This window comes from Talpa occidentalis, unplaced genomic scaffold (genome assembly GCF_014898055.3).
Source record: "Talpa occidentalis isolate TD23 unplaced genomic scaffold, MPIMG_talOcc4v2.1 talOcc4.17, whole genome shotgun sequence".
Lineage (NCBI taxonomy): Eukaryota > Metazoa > Chordata > Mammalia > Eulipotyphla > Talpidae > Talpa > Talpa occidentalis.
This window is the reverse complement of record NW_023601754.1, coordinates 47,317,413-47,334,749: the sequence shown is the minus strand read 5'-3', so window position 1 is coordinate 47,334,749 and position 17,337 is coordinate 47,317,413. Positions and strand designations below refer to the sequence as shown.

Below are 17,337 nucleotides of genomic sequence, written 5' to 3'. Positions count from 1 at the left end.
CTCGAGGGTGTCATGTCACACTGGGCCCGGGGGTCCGCGTCTGACCCCCCACCAGCCAGGGGCCTCTCGGAGGCCTGTCCACGCCAGGCCGCCCACCTCCGACTCACTCCGGCTCCGGGCAGGTTCTATCCGTATTTTATTTTCCTGTTTTTTTAATTTTTTTTTTTTAGTTTTTATTAAATAAAAGGAGCAGAGGGAGAGGGGGGCCTGTGGTCTCTCGGCTGGGCCGGGGGGAGAGCCAGGGAGCGCCCCTCCCTCCGTTCAAGGTGCATGGCGTGCTGGGCTGGAGGTGTAAGCTGGCAGGGAGGGCAGCTGGGAGTGCTTGGAGAAGTCAGAGGTCGGCCCCTGTGCCCACTCCCGCCCAGGAAGACTGCGTGGGCAGGGAGGGGGCCTCCTGTGCCGGGCAGGGGCTCTGAGTCACAGGGTGGTCCCCGACTGGCCGGCCCCTTCCCATCCAGGAGGAAGGGGCGAGTGTCCATTCATTGGAGGATGCAGGGCGTGGCCGGGGCCACGGGTCCCTCACTCGTGCACGTCCCAGATCTCCGACAACAGAGGCGGCAGCTTCTTGTCCTGGAGCCGCAGGGCGAAGACCTGCTCCGAGTGCACGGAGCTCAGCGTGCGTAGGCTCACCAGCTTCATGAGCATGCGCGGGAAGCGCAGCTGGTCCTGCGGGGAGAAGGGGCGAGCGTGCTGGTGGGCCTTGCTGGGCCAGACCAAGTCCTGGGCAGCTGACTAGGCCTGGCTCTGGTTGAGGGGCCAGAGCTGAGGGCCTGGGGTAGGGGGGAGTGGCGAGGAGGGGGGCTCGGCGGTGGGCTGGACCTCCTGTCCCCTCCAGGGCCTGCGGGCTCCATGGCTCCGCCTGGCCGGCCATACCTGCGGCCGCTTGATGCGCGTGTAGGACAGCAGCGCCTCCACGTAGGGCTGCTGCAGCGCCTCCACGCGGCCGGGCTCCTGCACGTTGGGCCGGTCGGCAGAAAAGATGTTGATGGCGATGAGGAGGGCGTACTCCGCGTCGTCCAGGCCCAGCCGCCGCATGGCCCGCGAGAACTCAAAGATGGGGTTGATGAACTCCACCTGCAGGCCTGGGGGTGGGGGACCGGCTGACAACTCCCCCGCCCTGCCCCCCATCAATGGGGGGAGGAAAAGCATTTCTGTTTGCCTCAGTGTCCTTTACTTGCCGCCTGGATGATGCAACGAGCCACAAGAGTGGACGTTTCCAGGATTTTCTACTCTCCCCTTGCCTCTCCTGCTCTCAGGCCACCTCGCCCCTTCAGAGAGGCAGAGACAGGCTTTAGACCTGGCTCACTGCCTCGTCAGGGCGTGTCACCCCGGCAATGGCTTCTCTCTCAAACATGCACTCGAAAGGGACCATCCACCCACTCCCCAAACCCACCCACTCATTCCTGTGCCCCCACCAGGCCGGTGGGGTGGTGTGCCAGACCAGGTTCCCTGGGTGCAACGTAGATTTGGGGTGCAGGGCACAGGTAGGAGAGAACACACAGGCGCCCAGCCTGTGAGGTTCGGAACGAGGGCGAGGCAAGGGTGAAGGGGCAGTAGAGAAGAGGGGCCTCGCTGTAGGGGGGTCTGAGCCAAGACCTGAGGGAGGAGGCCGGCGCACAGGGAAGGTGAGGGTGAGTTCCAGCACGTCCCAACGGCCAGTGTCCAGGCCTGGGGCTGCCTGGGGACTGTCAGGGTTAGAACTGGGAAGGGCAGTCACACCCCCTGGCTCCAGGCAGAAGGGCAAACCCACAAGGACTGAAGCATTGAGACTGCAGCTCAGGTTTGAGTGAGGAGATGGATGGAGAAGAGGGAGCGAAGGGAGAGGCGGGGCTGGGGCCAGACCCCATGGCAGGTGGGCCGTGGTGGGGACTCTGGGTTTTTCCCCAGTGAGCTGAGAGACAGCCCCCTCGAGTGAGATCAGGTTTGGGGGCTGGGGGGATCCTCTTCCTAACTCCACACAGCGGGCCTGTGTCTCGCCCTACACCGTGTCCCACCACCCAGAACCAGCGACTGCACGCTGCTCACACCTCCAGGCTGGCTCAGCCCTTACTTCGGAGATAAATGAACGGTCAGACAGGGACAAGAGGACCAAGAGCTGCTAGCAGGGGCCCTGCAGGACCACCCATGGGCGTACCTGCGCGGTGGAAGTCATCCTTGCTGTAGGTGAAGTCCTTCAGAAAGGTGATGCACTCGGTCTCATGGTTGTAGCGTCTGGCCGTCTCCAGCAGCATGATCTGCGTGTGGCAGAGGAGCACAGGGGTCTTTGACCCTTTGGGCACCTGTCCCTCCTCTCGGGCTCAAATGGAGGGCCTGGTCTCACTGGGACCGACCCTGTGCTCTTAGCCACAACAGCCTGTGGTCTGGACACTCCAGCTCGCCGCCTTCTGGGTCCAGCACACTCGCACTCCTGACCCGGGCCACTCCGGGTAGTCAGGAGGCCTGGGGGCGGGATTTCTGTCTGTCCCGTTCACTGCCACCTGCCAACCATTTAGAATGGGGTGCAGCATACAGCAGGCACTCAATACTTAATCATTGCCGTTATTTTGAGTCAAAATAGCTTGTTGGCAAAAGCACGCCCCTCCAGCCCATCCTCAATTATCCTCCACCTCAGCCAGTTTCCCTCCCTGTGGCTCATGGGAGGCTCTGACGATCTTGTTTACTGCTCTGACATTCCCAGCAGGTCACCTCCAGCAGGCAAGGGCCAGAGGGGGGGTGTGCATCGCCAGGCTCCCAGCCTATCTGGGGTTCCTGGTGGGCGGGAGGAAGGGGCTTGCTGAGGACGGTGGGCTGGCTGGTACCTCTATGGTGGATGCCTTCAGAAGGGCGATCTGGTCCTCGCGGCCCAGCTGCAGAAAGCCGGGCACCTGCTTGGCGAAGTCCACGATCTCCTGGACTGAGATGATGGCCAGCTCCGTGAAGTGGGCAAAACGCTGCTGGCGGGCGTCGCGGGACTGGGGGTCTGCACCCAGGGGCCAGGGCTGGGGACACAGGGGCCACGGTGACTCTCAGAACTCCTGTGAGCCCCAGGCACCCTGAGGCCAAGCCCACACCCAGCAGACACTCGTGTCCACACCCCTGCCCTTGGACCGCCTCCCTCCCCACGGGGGCTTCGGCCTCAGCGGGAGGCCACAGGAGGCAGTACCGTGACTTTGGGCTGGTCGGAAAAGGAGCGCTTGTTGCACTGCAGCTGGGCTGCCACGAGCTGCTGGATCATGAGTTCCTGGGCAGCTGTTAACTGCACGCCCTCACTGTCCCCGGAGCCCGGGCCGCCCACTTCGGAGCCTCCAGGGGAGGCTCCAGGCCCCGGGGCTGAGCTGCTGCCACTGCCGCTGCCACCCGGGGCCCCGGGTGATGACTGCTGCTGCTGCTGCTGCTGCTGCTGCTGCTGCTGCTGCTTTCTAATCTTCTTCTTCCGGATCTGTTCTTCAGAAAGGACACCTGGGGGGCGGGGAGGCACAGGCTTGAGTGGAGCCCCTGGGCCTGGGCAGCTGCCAGGCCAGCCCCACCCCTGTCCTGGTGCCGACACTCACACTGCTCCCTCATCCCGGCCTCCTTGCACTTGCGCAGCCGGCACTGCTGGCACTTGCGCCGCATGAAGGCGTCCATCTGGCACGTGCCACCGCCCCGGCAGGCGTAGCGCCCCGCCCCGCCGCGGACCACACTGCGGCGGAAGAAGCCCTTGCAGCCTTCGCAGCTGAGCACGTTGTAGTGGAAGCCGGAGGCCTTGTCCCCACACACGCGGCACAGCTCGTGGCCCAGCATCTTCGGAGCTGGGCCCTTCTTGCGCTTGCGCTCTGGCTCCTCGGCGGGGTCAGGAATGACTGGGGGGAGTGCACAGCCAACGTGAGGGCCAGAGCCACAGTGAGGACAGCAGCGAGAGCGACAGGCCCGAGGACAGAGGACGGAGGGTGAGCCCGGGACACAGGGATCCAGCGGGGAAGAGGTGTCAGCGGAGGAGCCCTCGAAGGAACGGGTGTCATGGAGGAATAGAAGAATATAATAAAGGAGAAGTCTGGACCTCCTCCCGTTTCGGTTCCTTCCCCCTTCCCTGATCTGACCCGAACCCTTCTCCCCAATAACAGCCCATGTCCCTAGACCCCTTCTCACCCATGCTGCTGGCTGAGTCCGTCCCATTAGTGCCTGGGACATCAGGGTCTGGACCCCCTGGCCACGGTTCAGGACCCTCCTCCTTTACAGCTGGTGAAGAAGAGGGGGTGCTGGTCTGAGGGGGGTCATTTCCTGGAGAAGGAGGCACGGTGAGTTTTTCCTGATGAGTATGTGATGGGAGAACGTTGGGGTGAGAAAAAGGGTCACTCACCAGGCAAGGGGGTGTCCAGGGAACTTGTGGTGGGGGTGGACATGGTGGGGTCACGGAGCAGCCTGCGAAATACAGGGGGACTGAAGGGAGAGCCTTGTGGAGTCAGAGAGGGTCAGCCATAGGCTTGCTGGGGGCACCTCTCCTCCATCTCTCCCAAATTCGTCTCCCCCTTCGTCCCTCCCACAGACACCTCGCTCAGTCCCGGCTAGCCTGCACCCCCACCACCAATTCCCACTGGGCCCTGCCTGTCTGCTCCAGGACAACCTTCAGCTTAGCCTCAGGTCCCGCCCCCTTTTAGGCTCCGCCCCAACTCCTCCCACCGGCTCTTCGCAGGTCTTGCCCTTTCAGCTTCATCCTTGCCCCTTCCCACTGTTTCATGATCAGATCCCACCCCATCCCACCCCATCTCCGCCCAGGAAGCACCCCACAATTCTCAGTCTGACCCCACCTACTCCGAATGCTCCGCCTCTCTTCTCCCTAGGTCCCGCCCCGTCCCTTTCGGCCCCTCCCTCACCCCGCCCATACCGTGCCGGCCCATCACTTGGCTACCTCCCTCCCAGCCCCGCCCCCACCTCCTCCCGCCCCTCAGGCCCCGCCCCCACCTCGCTCCAGGTCCCGCCCCTCTCCGAACACCAGTGGGGGGCGGGGCTCATGGCTGCGCGCGAGGGTCTCGTGGGCGGCCTCTCGCGGGGTCTCCTACTCCCGTTGCCCTGGAAACAGCCGGGGGCGGCGCGAGCTGGGGAGGGGAGGGGGTGGAAGGAGAGAAGGGGTACTGATCAGCAGCGCGGGGAACGCCGGGAAGACCCGGGCCCGGAGCTCCTCCCGCGTCTCCCCACACTCCAGTGCACCTGCCTCCGTCCCCTTGCTCTGCTTCTCTTCCTCCTCCTCTGTGTCCCCTGGCGCGCCACTGCTGCTCGGGTCCCCTCAAAAGTAACTTCGCCACTTCTTCCGGCAACCCCACCGTGCATCACTTCCGGAAAAGGGCGGGGAGTGAGAGGTGACGGATTTCCGGTTCATAGGGGCTCGCCGAATCCGTTGTCCCGTGCGGAAGTCCCACAGCCACCGGAAGTTTATCTTACCGGGTCGCTCCCCTGGAGGCTGGCACAAGGGTTCCGGGCCCGCGGGGGCCCGGGCTGGGCGAGGGGCGCGCTGGAGTGTCGTCACCTCCCTGCGCGCGCTGTGTGGCTCAGCGCATCCCCGTGCCTCTCAGGGCTGCAGCCAAGGGGGTGCTCGCCCTGAAACGCCCCAGCTCTAGCTCCCTTTCTCACGCAGCTGATTTGAGGCAGGCGTCTGCGTTCCGGGCGGCGGGAAGCCCGGGGCAAAAGCGGGAGGCTTGAGAGAGACAGGTGTGCTCCAGGAGTTCAGCTCCAGCCTCCAGGGAGGTAACGTTTAAGCATTGCTACCTTGGGGAAGGTGCTGGCAGTAAATTAAGGTAAATGAGGAGACTGGCTCTTCCCAATGACCAGAAAACTCGTCAGCGAGCACCGCCGATGGGCATCGTCGTGGGTAAAGTCAACCACTCAGTAGCCTGTGTACTCAAATTTTTTAAATTTCAGAAAAGTCATGAAGTTGTACTGTTTGGATTCATGTAGGATAGACTGCGTAGAAAATATTTTTCCGTAGTACCGAGAGGAGAGTAATTACAGAGCCTTGCGTTTGTAGTTAGTTGGTTTGTAGTTTGAGTAAATCGCGAATCTGCACTGGGAGAACGGGCCACACCACCCCCGTGTGGCTATTTAAGAATTTGCAGGGAAGACCCAGAAATCACTAAATTGCCCAAGAGGGACTAGGTGATGGGGAATCGGGGTGGGGGGATCCTGAGGGTTCAAGAGTGACTATGTCGGCTGCTGAGACACAAGAGGGGAAGATGCGGTGAGAGTTACTGTGGAGAAACAGGATTTCCTGTTGACTGTGTCAGGGAAACCCCCCAGACCAACGCATGCACGAACGGGTTCTTTAGAAATATTTATTGAGCATTTACAAGGTGCTAGGCACTCTCCTAGGTGCCGGGAACACGATGGCTAAGGAAGCAGACCAAGACCTCTGTCTTGGTGTAGGTTAGATTCTAATGGGGAAACAGGCAATCAAGGTAAAAGGTAAATTATCAATATAGACAATATCCCTGATTCTAAGATGCACGTGACACAGTGGCATCTTAGAGTTAATGAATGCAGCAGGAATGAGCGCTGTGGGGCAGGGAGAGATATCAGGGCAAAGGAGACTGGATATGCTGGGGGAGGATGGTTGCCTTGCTCAGTAGAGGGGTCAGGGTAGACTTCACCAAGAAGATCACATTTTTTAAAAAAGGTAACACTTAAGCAGAGATTTGAAGAAGGATTAAGGTGCCCTGGAGGAAATCTTGTGCAGGGAGCCTCCCTGGTGGCGCCAGAGCTTAAGTCTCAGCACTATGAAGCTATCAGCAGCCTCTGCAGCATGAGTTCAACCCCTGGCCAGGGAGCTGACCCACATGGCGCAGCAGACCTCTCCTGTCTCCCCGCTGCTCCCCTCAGCAGTGTGTTTCAGTCAGTCCACCTGGTCTGCTCCCCACTTTGTCTCTGGTGAGTCCTCTCACCACCACCCCCGTCCGGCACATCTGGCCTACACCCCAGTTCTTGTATGCATAAATAAATAATAAATTTATTTGAAAAATAGAACAGCTTGTGCAAAGGCCCTGAGGCAGAAGCGGGTTTGGAGTATGGAGTGGGTGAGGAGGCCTATGTGGCTGCAATGAAGGGAAAAGATGATGTCAGAGAAGGAATGATGTCCCAGCCTTAGGGTCTTTCCATTCTGTGATTCCATTGGTATCCCTGATCTTTTGCTGTAATTGTCCCCCCCCTTTTTTTTTCTTTTACATTTTCTCCTCCTCTAAACCCTTCCTTGACCAGTATAGTCTGTGGTCTCCACAACCATTGTCACAGCGCGTGCAACATGAGCTCCCTTGCTTTCTCCCTCAGTCATACTCTCCTGGCAAAATGAACTCCGCCTCTCTGCCTACTCACAGCCGCCAGGCCTGTGCGTGGACACATCTCACACGTGTGAGTGCAGGCCTGGAGGGACACGGACAACCAGCCTTCCATGGCTCACTTCTCCATTCTCTAACAAACTGCTTGGTTCCTTCCCTGTCAACACTCCAGCCTACGCCCCCTCTTCTTTCCCACTTCTCCTTTTGATGAATGAAGTGGAAGCAATCAGGAAATGGCCGTGTGCTCCCCCCGGACGCTGCTGGCTCATCGGCAGAGGTTCAGAGACATTGCTGCCCCCCACGTTTGCGCAATCTGTAAGAGGCCAAATCCTCCACTTGGGCACTGAATCTCCTCACCTCTCCCTACTTGAAACTTTTCCTCTTACAATGTTTCCTTCACTCTCTTGCATCATTATTTGTGCAACGCCTGAGTCTTTGTTCCTGTAGGATTCCCCTTCACTTAATGCCCACCTTTCCTCTTGGGGCTGCTGAAGGTGCTTCTTGAAACCTGGAAGTCACAGCCCCATCTCTCTGGCTGGGCCCTCGCAACTTCTTTGAAGATTCATTCCCTCCAGGGTCCACCTAAGGGACTTTCCTGTTACTACATCTCAAAGGGGAACTGAAGTTCAAGAGGGAGACCCTAGATTTCATCCAATGCCTTTTACTTATGGGGTGGGGCCACTACCTCCAGCCTCAGAGAGAGATTAGTCCTGGAATCTGCAGTCAGTCCAGAGAGGTTGTCCTGAAGACCCATAAAGGGCTGTGGGATTGGTGGACGCAATGATTGACAGGTGGAGGCGGGGCCGCTGGAAAGGCTTGGAGAAGAGAGGGGAGGGTTTTGCAAGCACTTTGATCCCCAGAAGATGGGGCCAGTTTTCTTGTAACAGAGGAGACAGACAAGAGGCAAGACAGGAACAGCGATTGAAAGTGAAGGCCAGCTCTGCGGCGCCGGTTCGATCCCCGGCTGCTCCCCGGCCACCGGAGGAGGATCCCACATGGTGCGCAGACCTCTCCTGCCGCCCGCTGCTCCCCTCAGCAGTGTGCTTCAGTCCCTCTGCCTGCTCTGCTCCCTACTCTGGCTCTGGTGAGTTCTCTCACCCTCCCGCGCTTCTGACTGTACCCAGTGCATGTATAAACAAAACAAACAAACAAACATAATAAATAAAAACATGCCTCTATAAAAAAAAAAAAAGAAAGAAAGTGAAGGCCAGGTAGCAGTCCATCTCCCCACCTCTGGCTGTGCAGGTGCTTCTTCTCACCAACTCTCTCCCTCCCCAGGGCAATGGCCTCCTGCCTGCCTGTGACCTGCACCTGCTGGGGCTTCTCCTCACTGACCCCCCCCTCAGTGGAGGCCGCTCTCCTCAAGGCTGCCCGCCTGAGACCATGCAGGCCTCTCTCAGCAAACCTGTCCCCTCCGGGCCAGCTCTTCCTGCCCTCTGGTGTCTCTGCAAGTGTCTTTCATTCTTCTGTCCCTTTCCCTAATAAACCTGTTTTTTAAATATATATATATATATATATATATATGTATATATATATATATAAAGAAAGAGAGGACAAAGAGGCACTTAGTGGAAATCTGGGACCCTAATTGACAGTTGAGAGGGTGAGTCTGCAGAGTGATTGATAGGTGATTGAATCCTTGTCTTGGAAGGGTAGGGCTTGGGCTGTGAAATTACAGTTCTTCAAAATACTGAAGGTGTGTCTTCACCAGACCCAGGTTATCCTAACCAGACTAGCTTCCTGGTCACCCGGATAGTTTACAATATCACGTGAGCATCCTAGCAGAGGGCAGTCAACAGTAATAGTTAGGATTTCCATTATCCCAGCAGGAAATAGAAGGAATTGAAATAACTGACCACATAGGAAAATATTTTCTATTTTTCTTTGTTTTTCAAAAATTTCTTCTTGTTTTGAAAATTACCTTTCTATGTGACTAAAATCACCATAAACATGATTAAGAATAAGGTGGCAACCTGAGAGAAAATATTTGCAACACATGGAACAGATGTTTAACAGTGCCTAGAGTTTGATTACCAAGTGAGACGTTCTCTTCGGACCTCAAAATCCACCCAACAGAAGTCGACCCCAGTTGTGGGGCTCTGAAGGAGATTGCAAACACAAGTGCAGTGCTGGACTCTGGGCAACCAGCCTCCAAAATGGCCCCCCACCACCCCTTTCTTCTGTGTTCACACATTGCGTTGTCTCTTCCTCGGGGTGAATCAGGATTCTGATTGTATCAAAATCTACAGCTCCGTGTGGTTATTGTAAAAGCAGTTGTAGTTCTCTGTGTGGACTGACAGATAGCATGGAGCAAGCACTCAGCACGTGCAGTCAGGACCAATTCTGCAGGGTCGTTTATCATACTGAAAACAGGGAACAACAGACATAGGACATCAGTTAGAGAGATAGTGTCACATTCCTACTCTGGAGTACTATACAGCTGTTTAAAAGACACTTGCTTCATTCCGAAGGTATCACTTGTCTGCAGCTTACTAGGAAGGCCAACAGACACCTGGAGAAATGTTCATCGTTGCTTTCAATGAATGAGATGGAGGTTAAAAGGACACCAAGATACCATCTCACACCCGTGAAATTGGCAGGTATTGAAAACATCCCCAGCAACAAGGGCTGGAGAGGGTGCGGAGGAAGAGAACCCTATGATGCTATTGGTGGGAGTGTGAACTGGTATTTTGAAATGTGATCTGGATGTACCTTAAAAAACTAAAAAAAAGTGAAAATGAAGTACGATCCAGCAATCTCATTCTTGAAACCATCCAAAGGATGTGAAACCAGCAAGCCAAAAAATGTACATTCTACATGGCGCGCAGACCTCTCCTGCCGCCCGCTGCTCCCCTCAGCAGTGTACTTCGGTCCTTCTGCCTGCTCTGCTCCCCGCTCTGGCTCTGGTGAATTCTCTCGCCCTCTCGCGCTTCTGACTGTACCCAGTGCATGTATAAAACAAACAAACAAACAAGTAAAATAAAATAAAATAAAAAGCATGCCTCTATAAAAAAAAAAAAAGCATTCTATAGCGTTTAATGCCGCGTTAGTTACAATGGTGAGGACTTTAATACATGGAGGAAGATTTCTGAGGTTAAGAGGGGGTGGGAGGAGGAAGGGTCAGGAGGAAGGCACTGCACATCGATGGTAAATACAGCATAGGAAAAAATATTCACCGCTTCATTGGGGAAGAAGGGCCAGATCAGTAGACGCTGGTTTAGTTTTTGGCCTTTTCTGTGAGGTAGGGCGGTGGGGGTGTGGATTTCAAGTGTTTTCCAATTAGAATAATGAGTAAGGGGTCCTCACCCTGGAGGCCCCACTAAAGCTGCCGGGGAGAGTGTCTGCTCTGACCCTCTCTCCCGCCAAACCCTTCACCTACTCCCCACCGGCCCCTTCACGGCATCTGGGAAGAGTGAAGTCATAATTGTAAGAGGGATACTAGCTGTGGAGTGTGCGTGTGGCAAGGGGTGGATGCTTCAGCTGAAGAGAACCCCAGAGCCACCACCCCAGGACCTGGAAGTGACAAGGGCCAGTCACGCAGAGCAACGCTTCTAGCCCCTTCCCTGCAAAATGCCCAGCCTCCCACTCCCCTGGCCTTGGCCCAGCCTCCCCCAGCCCAGGCCATCAGCTGAGACTCCAGGCCTCAGCACCCCCGTGTCGCTGTCCCCCCAGAGATCACGCAAACCCTAAGTGTTTCCACGATGAAACCAACAATGGCCCTGGTTGGGACAGGCAGGACACTGCACAGCCGGCAGGTGTGTGCGAAAGACACTCCAGCAGGTTATTCTCACTGCGGATGGGGCAGGGAGCGACAGTCACCCCACGTGTCCAGTAACTTTGCAAACGCGCCGCCCATCCCTTGTCTGGGCCGACGAGAGGCTGTGGTTAACGAGATTTGAAAAAGTGAAGTGAAAGTACTTAGTAAAAGCGATAGTAGCTAAAGGGTGGGGGAGGGGTTCTGGCTGAGGAGACCCCCCCTACCGCCACCCCCGATTTTGAGAGAGGAGGGACATGCACGGTAATACTTCTGGGGACCCTCCACCAATGTCTGTACATTCCTCTGCTGTCCCAGCCTCTTCCCTCTGCGTCTCACACCCACACACTCCAGCTCCTGGGTCACCTCCGAAGCCCAGGGGGAGGTGGTGAGCAGGGCGGAGTCTCGGGGTGAAAGAAAACCAGGCAGCAAACGCCTGGGTTGGCATCCGGGTCCCAGAGATGTCACCGGTACCTTTGCTGCTGCTGCTACTGACCCTGGACCCCACAGGGGCCTCGCTGATGCGGTAAAGGGGACCCCAACCCAACCTAGGAGGCCCTCCCCCCTTTCCTGTCATATCTGGAGCTCCCCAATTCAATGGCTCCCAAACCTGGCACCTTTGTATCCATGACTCCTATCTCGTGGGTCCCCAGATCTGCCACTGGGCTCATCCCTGAGGATGGCACCCCGATATCGGCTAAGACCCCAGTCCTTATAATGCTAGATCCTCTGACTCCTGATGGGGGCCCATCTCCCCACTGTCCAGATCTGGAGGGCCCTGCCAATCCCCCCTTAAGCTCTGACCATCTGGTACTGGGGTCTCCACACTTGGGGCCCTCTCCACGCAGATCTTAGAGACCCAGATTGTGGTGTTTAACCTGACTCCCTCAGAGTCACATCTTTCGGTCTCAAGAAACCAAATTTGGGGAACCCAATTATCTCCCCCTCTGTTGTCTTCCCTCAGTTTCTCCTCTCCTCTCTTCAGCCCCTGAAACTTTTGATAGGAGGAAGGGGGTACTCTCCCAGGAAGCTTTTTCCCAACTTACATTCCTGAGCTCTGGAGAAACTCAGAAGCAGAGAGCAGGCATTATTCCTGAGGTTTTTTTTTTTTTTTTTTGCCTTTTTAAAAGATTTTATTTTTGCACAGAAGAGCTGGGTGTAGGCCAGAGGTATGGGGTGGGGGGCGGGTGAGAGTGTTCACAGATCCACTGAAACATACTGCTGAGGGGAGCAGCGGGGAAACAGGAGAGGTCTGCTGCGCCATGTGGGTCGCTCCCTGGCCAGGGATCAAACTCCTGCAGCAGTGGCTGCCGATAATTTGATAGCACTGAGACTTAACCCTTGCGCCACCAGGGAGGCCATTATTTTACATATTTTTTACATATGTATTTATGCATACAAGAGCTGAGGTGTAGGTCAGAAGTGTGGGGGGTGAGATGAGTCACCAGAGACAGAGTGGGGAGCAGAACAGGCAGACTGACGAAATACACTGCTGAGGGGAGCAGCAGGGAGACAGGAGAGGTCTGCTGCGCCATGTGGGTAGCTCCCTGGCCAGCCGGAAATTGAACTTGTGTTGGAGTGGCTGCAGACAGCTTCATAGGTTGAGTCTTAACCCCTTGCGCCACCAGGGAGGCCCTACTTTACATAATTTTTAATGTCTCCTATTGAAAGGTTTGGGGAAGGTCTGTTGGGGATGGTTTGCTCAGTCTTTGGGGAAATTTGTCATGAGGGATTGGCATTTCCGGGAAGGTGAGTCTAGCCGGGAATTCAGCAGTGACTGCGTAGGGCCCTGAGGTGCCCGATGGGTCATGTGCCCCGCTGGGGACGTCTGCACAGAGCATGTCCCGGAAGGGCGGCTTCTGCCCGTCAGTATCCTCCTCCCCACAGGATCCGTCTTCACCGAGCCCACACTGGACGAGGGACCTTGAACCCACTGAGAGGATGGGGGAAGCCATCAGAGCCCCCCGGACTGGGCACCCCATCCCCTGGGGGCAAGCCCATCTCTGTGCCTCTCTCCAAGATATTCAACGTGAGTCCCAGCCCCACACAAGTTCCCCACAATCCACATTCCTTGGTCCTCATGCCCAGCTCCTCACTGACGCTGTGTTCTGTTTTGCCATCAGGCCCAGTATTACGGAGAAATCGGGCTCGGAACGCCCCCCCAGAACTTCACTGTCATCTTCGACTCTGGCTCGTCCAACCTCTGGGTCCCGTCCACGAAATGCCACTTCAGTCTGCCCTGCTGTGAGCTTCTGTGGGGGAGGACAGGGCTAGATGAGTGGGGTTAGGGCTAGATGGGGCGGGGGTAAAAGATGATGGGGGGGTTTGAGGCACTGCCCTCTCTGACATGCCCCCTCAGGTGAGAAGATCAGAGGGGTGGGAGATATTCTGCAGCTCCCCTGCCCCGGTGACACTTCCCTGACCTTCTGACCTAGGGTTCCACCGCCGCTTCAACTCCTCAGCCTCCAGCTCCTTCAAACCCAATGGGACCAAGTTTGCCATTCAGTATGGAACTGGGCTGCTGAAGGGCTTCCTGAGTGAGGACAAGCTGACCGTGCGTGACCTCTGACCCCAGGAGGGCTTGGGCCTGGGGGAACCCCCAAGTCTAAGATGACTTGTGTTAGGGAGCTGGTTTGAGGAGAAGAGGCTTTCTGGGGAAATGGATGAGGGGCGGGGCTTCCCTGGAGGGGCGGGGCTTCCACAAAGGCGGGGCTGCCGGTGGGGGCGGGGCCAAGGGGCGGGGCTTCTCAAGGCAGGCGGCTCTGCCCACCCCTGCAGTGGGCATTGTTTCTGGGCGCCCTCACCTGAGGTTCCTGCTTTGGGTTGGGGAAGCCCACGGGTAGGGATGTCCTTCCAGAAGTAACTTCCTGCTTCACTGTGTCCCCAGCTCGGAGGAGTCACAGGGGCGTCGGTGACCTTCGGGGAGGCTGTGTGGGAGTCCGTGCTTTTCACTGCCGCTTTAAGTGATGGGATATTGGGCCTCGGCTTCCCCACTCTGGCCGTGGGAGGAGTTCGGCCGCCGCTGGACGTGCTGGTGGACCAGGGGCTCCTGGATAAGCCTGTCTTCTCCGTCTACCTCAACAGGTAACGGGATGGGACTGCCTTCCTGCGCCCTGGTCCCCAAGGAGGGTGTTCTAGTCATCTTGAGAAAGTCCCTTCCCCCATAAAGGTTGTCGCCCCCTCCATTCAGGAAGTCACACAGCACCCCTCTGCACAGGACATCACCACCCGCCAGACGAAGGCCCAGTGCAGTCAGGAAGCCGCCTGAGCAGGATAAGAATCACCTGGGCCTTCTTTAGCAGTTTCGCTCCCTAAGCAGGGCTGAGGACATACGAAACTCACCGTCACTTAACCTCCATGTTTCCAGCTCAAACCAGGAAATGACATTTCCATTCCACTCCCACTGGGTAGGGGAGGGACTTCCCTGCCCCAACTCAGGAACCCTCAGTTCACCGTAAACACCCCACATTCCACTTGAGAACACACATTCGGAGTCAGCACTGCCAACCTATTCCCAGAAGCTCTGCCTCTGGCAGGAAGCTCACACCATCTGGGAAGTCCCCATGTCTCCCTGAGCCCCCCCAGGCACAGGCAGGAGTCCTGCGCCCCTCTGTCACTCCGCCTCACACCTGCTCAGGAGCCCTGCCACCTCGTAGTGGCTTCTGCCTCCTGCGCCTTCCATGGGGGGGACCCTGCCTCCCACACCTCCTGGAGTCCTGCCCCTCTGCCCCTCTTGGCCAAATCAGGAAGTCAGGTTCCCCTGACCGTGGAGACACCCCAGGAAGGCTGTTCACCTGGCGCCTTTCTTCCGCACCCAATATCAGCGCCCACTGATTCCTACCACCCCACTGAGAGTGCAACCCCATACACACACACTGGCAGGAGGCCCTTCCTCAGCCTCTGCCCTGCTGGCAAGGGACCCAACCCCAAGGCACTGACAGCCCTGTACCCTGCAGGGACCCCAAAGCGGCTGACGGAGGAGAGCTGGTTCTGGGTGGCTCAGACCCCGCGCACTACATCCCGCCCCTGACCTTCGTACCCGTCACAGTCCCTGCCTACTGGCAGGTCCGCATGGAGGGGTGAGGCGCCTCCTCTGGGCCGGGGGTGGGCTGGCCCTGATCCCGGTGTCTGGGAGGGGCTGGGACTCCGACTTCTGGTGAAGGATAGGCTTGGGCTCAGACACCTGAATTTGAGAAAGAAGCACTGGGGTCTGGACCCCTAGGTCTGAGGGAGGAGGCTGGGGGCCCTGGACCCCTGGGTCTGAGGGAGGCTGGGGGGCCTGGACTCCTGGGGTGCTGGCTCTGATGGCTGACGCCTTGCACAGGGTGAAGGTGGGCACAGGACTGACTCTCTGTGCCAGGGGCTGTGCTGCCGTCCTGGACACAGGCACACCAGTCATCACAGGACCCAGCGAGGAGATCCGGGCCCTGCACAAGGCCATTGGGGGACTCCCCTTTCTGGGTGGGGAGGTGAGGACCCTGTGTCTGCTGGGTGTGGGCTGGGGAGGCTGATGGGGGTGATGGTGGACACTGGGTTTGATGTTAGGCCTGAGAACATTAAAGGACAAAGTCACTGGGCATGGTCAGTGACGGTTGGGGTACAGGTGGGAAGTAAGGAACTCCCTGGGGTGCTCCCAGTGCTTGGTGGATGGGAGGGGATGATGAGGCAAGTTTATCAGGATTGGCTGATAGCGAGAAGCTTGGGGGTCTGGGGCTTCTGGAAGAGGCTCCAAGGGGGCCAGCAGTCAGCCATGGAGGAGGGGAACCCTCAGAGGTGGGCAGCCCCCATGGGGTGAAAGTGCAGACAGCTGGAGCAGCTGGAGGCCTGGGAAGAGCATCCCAGGGCCGCATAGACAGTTGAAGCCTAAAGTGGGACTTGGCCAGGGGCTCAAGAGCTGCCCCGCACCCCAGCACTCAGGAGGCCCTGCAGGGGTCTGGGGAGGGACTGTGTCCTTCAGGTGATTTCTGACCCCCCCATCACTGGGCCCTCTGGTGCTGCTGAGACGGTGGTGAAGACTCGGGGGTGAGGTTGTGAGCTGAAGCTGAGGGCGGTGACACCATCATGTGGGGATGTAGGCGAGTGGGAGGCTACAGAGGGCAGCAGAGCCGGAACACATGGCCCCGCGTACCCAGCTGCCCGCTTTGGACAGCCTCATGGCACCCGGGAGGCTCTGAAGCGAGTGCGCAGGCCAGGAACCTGCCATCACCACTGTGCTCTTCTCCCTCAGTACTTCATCCCATGCTCGCTAATCCCAAAGCTCCCCACAGTGTCCTTCCTCCTCGGGGACGTCTGGTTTAACCTCACGGCCGAGGATTACGTCATCCAGGTAGGTGGGCATCAGGGTGCCTTCGGAGGGAAGCCATAAAATGCAGCTGCAGAGGTGGAGCTGGGGGTGCCCCCTGCCTGGGAGGGAGGAGGGCCACAGACACCCCTCCAGAGCCCGGGCAGGGTCTGGATCTCTGGCTCCCAGTTGGGGGCCCGGTGGGCGTGACACCCCATGTGGCCTTGCAGTTTCCTCAAGGTGGCCTCCCTGTCTGCCTCTCCGGCTTCCGGGCAGTGGACGTGCCTCCGCCAGCGGGACCCTTCTGGATCCTCGGCGATGTCTTTCTGGGCGCCTACGTGGCCGTGTTCGACCGTGGGGACCCAAAGGGCGGCGCCCGGGTGGGACTGGCGCGTGCACGCTCTCGGGGTGCTGCCTCACAGGGCGATGCACAGGGGCAGCCGCGGGGGTGAAGGCCTGTGGGCCGCGTGGGCACTGGGTCATGCCACAGGTTCCCCCCTAAAACAAGCACTGGCAGTCCTCTCCCTCGCCCCTGCTCAGTAAAATTTTCTATTTCATTGAATCCTCCTGGGTCACTTTGTTCTTTTTTTTATTTTTATTTTTTTTATTTTTGGAAGTTATGGAACAACCCAGTTCCTTGTGTTTAATGTGCGCTTTTTGGGGAGAAGAGTCGATTCCCTCCCTTGGGCCTTCCTCCGGGGCTGGGGTGACGCTGGTGCAGGTACCCCAGTAGGCACCGCTGCTGGCCGCACTCCTGCAGTCACAGGGATGCCAAAGAGATGGGCTGAGGGTGGGGGCAGAATTCCTCAGGCTGGGCACTATTGATACTTTAATGGAGGGATGATTCCTGCTTGGAGGGGGTGTCTGGTGCATTGTAGGATGTTGAGCAACTTCCCCGGCTGCTGCCTGCTAGATGCCAGTTGTCACAACCACAAGTGTCTCTGGTGACCCATGTGCCCTGTAGGTGGGGGCAGAAGCCCCTCTGAGGACCCCATGGCTAGAGGTGGATGGAAGGGTGACCC

At 57.8% G+C, this 17,337-nt stretch overlaps 2 protein-coding genes across 6 annotated transcripts; one reads left to right on the top strand and one right to left on the bottom strand.

Annotated features, from left to right (window-relative positions):
• Window positions 1-98: 98 nt before the first annotated feature.
• Window positions 99-5,330, bottom strand: NR1H2 (nuclear receptor subfamily 1 group H member 2). Of its 5 annotated transcripts, none has more exons than XM_054697355.1 (10): window positions 5,167-5,330; window positions 4,921-5,054; window positions 4,319-4,380; window positions 4,108-4,197; window positions 3,531-3,821; window positions 3,143-3,438; window positions 2,799-2,978; window positions 2,135-2,234; window positions 874-1,082; window positions 99-666 (listed from the first exon to the last, which is right to left on the bottom strand). In XM_054697355.1, exons 3-10 carry the CDS (start codon window positions 4,359-4,361, stop codon window positions 520-522), a joined length of 1,356 nt encoding a protein of 451 aa, XP_054553330.1. In that variant the 5' UTR covers window positions 4,362-4,380; window positions 4,921-5,054; window positions 5,167-5,330; the 3' UTR covers window positions 99-519. The 5 variants fall into 5 exon arrangements, with proteins under 5 accessions (XP_054553330.1, XP_037372985.1, XP_037372987.1 ...); XM_037517088.2 differs by having other exon boundaries at window positions 101-666; window positions 4,108-4,239; window positions 5,167-5,326; XM_037517090.2 differs by lacking the exons at window positions 4,921-5,054; window positions 5,167-5,330 and adding an exon at window positions 4,844-4,883 and having other exon boundaries at window positions 101-666; window positions 4,108-4,239.
• Window positions 5,331-11,486: 6,156 nt separating this feature from the next.
• Window positions 11,487-16,770, top strand: LOC119249667 (napsin-A-like). Its single transcript, XM_037517126.2, has 9 exons — window positions 11,487-11,560; window positions 12,922-13,063; window positions 13,158-13,278; window positions 13,470-13,588; window positions 13,922-14,118; window positions 14,991-15,113; window positions 15,359-15,503; window positions 16,262-16,360; window positions 16,546-16,770. Exons 1-9 carry the CDS (start codon window positions 11,496-11,498, stop codon window positions 16,765-16,767), a joined length of 1,233 nt encoding a protein of 410 aa, XP_037373023.1. The 5' UTR covers window positions 11,487-11,495; the 3' UTR covers window positions 16,768-16,770.
• Window positions 16,771-17,337: the final 567 nt, after the last annotated feature.

Excerpts from the sequence above, each read along its gene's own strand:
- NR1H2 (XM_037517088.2), bottom strand. The coding sequence starts at position 4,361 with ATGTCCACCCCCACCACAAGTTCCCTGGACACCCCCTTGCCTG. Across the intron at positions 4,240-4,318 it reads CCTGGACACCCCCTTGCCTG|GAAATGACCCCCCTCAGACC; the intron begins GTGAGTGACCCT and ends CTCCTTCTCCAG. Across the intron at positions 667-873 it reads CGCGCATCAAGCGGCCGCAG|GACCAGCTGCGCTTCCCGCG; the intron begins GTATGGCCGGCC and ends TTCTCCCCGCAG.
- LOC119249667 (XM_037517126.2), top strand. The coding sequence starts at position 11,496 with ATGTCACCGGTACCTTTGCTGCTGCTGCTACTGACCCTGGACCCCACA. Across the intron at positions 13,589-13,921 it reads TGAGTGAGGACAAGCTGACC|CTCGGAGGAGTCACAGGGGC; the intron begins GTGCGTGACCTC and ends CTGTGTCCCCAG. Across the intron at positions 15,114-15,358 it reads TGGCAGGTCCGCATGGAGGG|GGTGAAGGTGGGCACAGGAC; the intron begins GTGAGGCGCCTC and ends CGCCTTGCACAG.